We start from the raw sequence: 1,993 nt of genomic DNA, 5'->3' as shown, positions 1-1,993 counted from the left end.
AAAAAAAAAAAAAAAAAAAAAAAAAAAGAAATTATTTGGCTGTCGAGAGAAATTAATTTATGGACACGAAGTGTGATTCGCAAATCAGCATGCGGCATGATTCGTGTTAAGAGATGATTTGGGAGAACAATTCGGTTGGTACAGGCTCCCGATGATCCTTTCGAACGCGTTCCAAAAAACATCTTGTATCGCGTCTTAATCTTATCTCGTCTTCCGGAGCCTGCCGAATTATTTTCGATGAAGGCGCGTGACAAAGCGTTTCTTTTTTTTTTTTTTTTTTTTTCTCTCCTGCGAATAAAATACGCTTCACTATTACCGTTATCTCGTATACGATACACACACATATATATATAAACGCGAATACGCGCGAATCGATAGCGCGACGTAACAATGAACTCGAAATGTCGAGTGAAGAGCGAAAAAGAAGAAGAATAAAAAGAAGAAGAAGAAGAAGAAGAAGAAAAAGAAGAAAGAGAAGGAAGAAGGTTTACCTGTTCTGGGCGATTTTCCTCAACGTGTCCGGGCTTCGTATCAGTTTGTCCAATGTTTGCGTTAAATTGGCGAAAGTAGGGCGATGAGTTCGCTCCTTTTGCCAGCAATCGAGCATCAGCTGATAGATCGCCTCCGGGCAATCCATCGGTGCTGGAAGCCTGTATCCCTTCTCGATCGACTTTATCACGTCCTGATTGGACCAGTTCCAGTACGGCCTCTCTCCGTACGACATCACCTCCCAACAAACGATCCCCATGCTCCACACGTCGGAAGCGCTGGTGAATTTTCGGAATGCTATCGCTTCCGGGGCCGTCCATCGCACCGGGATCTTTCCACCCTTTTTGCCGGAGTAAACAGTCTTGATCAAGATCCGATATTTCAAAACGTTACCACGTTTACGTTTACGAACAGTTCTCATGCGACAAAACGCAATAAAGAAGGCCTCGAAGAAGAAAAATCGAGATCGACTTACCCTGGTCGTGTACGCTCCTTCCGTCGCGCTCTCGATCTCCCTGCTCAAGCCGAAATCGGCGATCTTGCAAACGAGGGCGGCGTTCACGAGCACGTTCCTCGCGGCGAGATCCCTGTGCACGTAGTTCATCTCGGCCAGATACTGCATACCGCTCGCTATACCGCGAAGCATGCCCACGAGCTGGAGCACCTGAAACTTGCCGTCGTTCGCGCGAAGGAAAGTGTCCAGGCTGCCGTTCTCCATGAACTCGGTGATTATCATCACCGGGTTGCTCTTCGTCACGACACCTTGCAGGAATATCACGTTCGGATGCTCGAATTGGCCCATGATCGAGGCCTCGGTCAAGAAGTCGTTGCGCGCCTTATCCGCCGAGCCGGGTTTCAGTGTCTTGATGGCAACGTCGATCTCCGTTCGACCGTCTGGCGGTAACTTCAGTTTCCCGCGACAAACGTCGCCGAACTCTCCCCCACCTGTGTTCGTTTCGAGGATACGAGAAGGAGAGGGGGAAGGAAAGGCGCGAGAAAGAAAAAGGTAGAGGGGAGAGAGAGAGAGAGAAAAGAAAAAAACAGCGATTAGCAATTATCATAACGATCAAAGGAATTTTCGCGTTAATATTAGATAAATAGAAGAAAATGACGACGACGATGATGATGATGATCGTTATTATATACCTATGATCGCCTCTATCGTGATGTATCCCGCGTCGATCTCTCGCGCGAATTCTCGTACAGCTTGATTCGGGTCCTCGTACGTGTGAGGATCGACGTAACTTCTCGCCCCGCCGCCACCCGCGCCACCAGCACTCGCGGCGGCAACTCCCACTGCAGGTGTGAACAGCGGCGTGGTCACTGCAACGTCACCAAAACAGAGTTCATTATATTAACACGAGGGCCGGTGTGTTAAATTTTGACGGAATCTCGGAGCGTGAGGAATAGCATCGTTCGCTCCGTGACTGTCAACCGTATCATCCCGTGAAAACACTCACACACCCTTCCTCGATTATAAATACGAAAAATTTTTCTAAAATGC

At 48.1% G+C, this 1,993-nt stretch overlaps 1 protein-coding gene across 1 annotated transcript in view; it reads right to left on the bottom strand.

Moving 5' to 3' along the window:
- The window catches only part of LOC102681724 (ephrin type-B receptor 1-B), a gene marked incomplete at its 5' end in the record, with an annotated part of 52,790 nt that overhangs the window by 8,343 nt on the left and 42,454 nt on the right, over nt 1-1,993 (bottom strand). Inside the window, 3 exons of the mRNA XM_006612681.2 lie at nt 492-829; nt 965-1,434; nt 1,636-1,812. Coding sequence (XP_006612744.2) covers nt 492-829; nt 965-1,434; nt 1,636-1,812 — 985 coding nt within the window. The remainder of the gene's footprint in view (nt 1-491; nt 830-964; nt 1,435-1,635; nt 1,813-1,993) is intronic.

Source organism: Apis dorsata, unplaced genomic scaffold (genome assembly GCF_000469605.1).
Source record: "Apis dorsata unplaced genomic scaffold, Apis dorsata 1.3 scaffold_118, whole genome shotgun sequence".
Taxonomy (NCBI): domain Eukaryota; kingdom Metazoa; phylum Arthropoda; class Insecta; order Hymenoptera; family Apidae; genus Apis; species Apis dorsata.
Note: the sequence above shows the minus strand (reverse complement) of the source record. Positions and strands in the feature narration are given on the sequence as shown.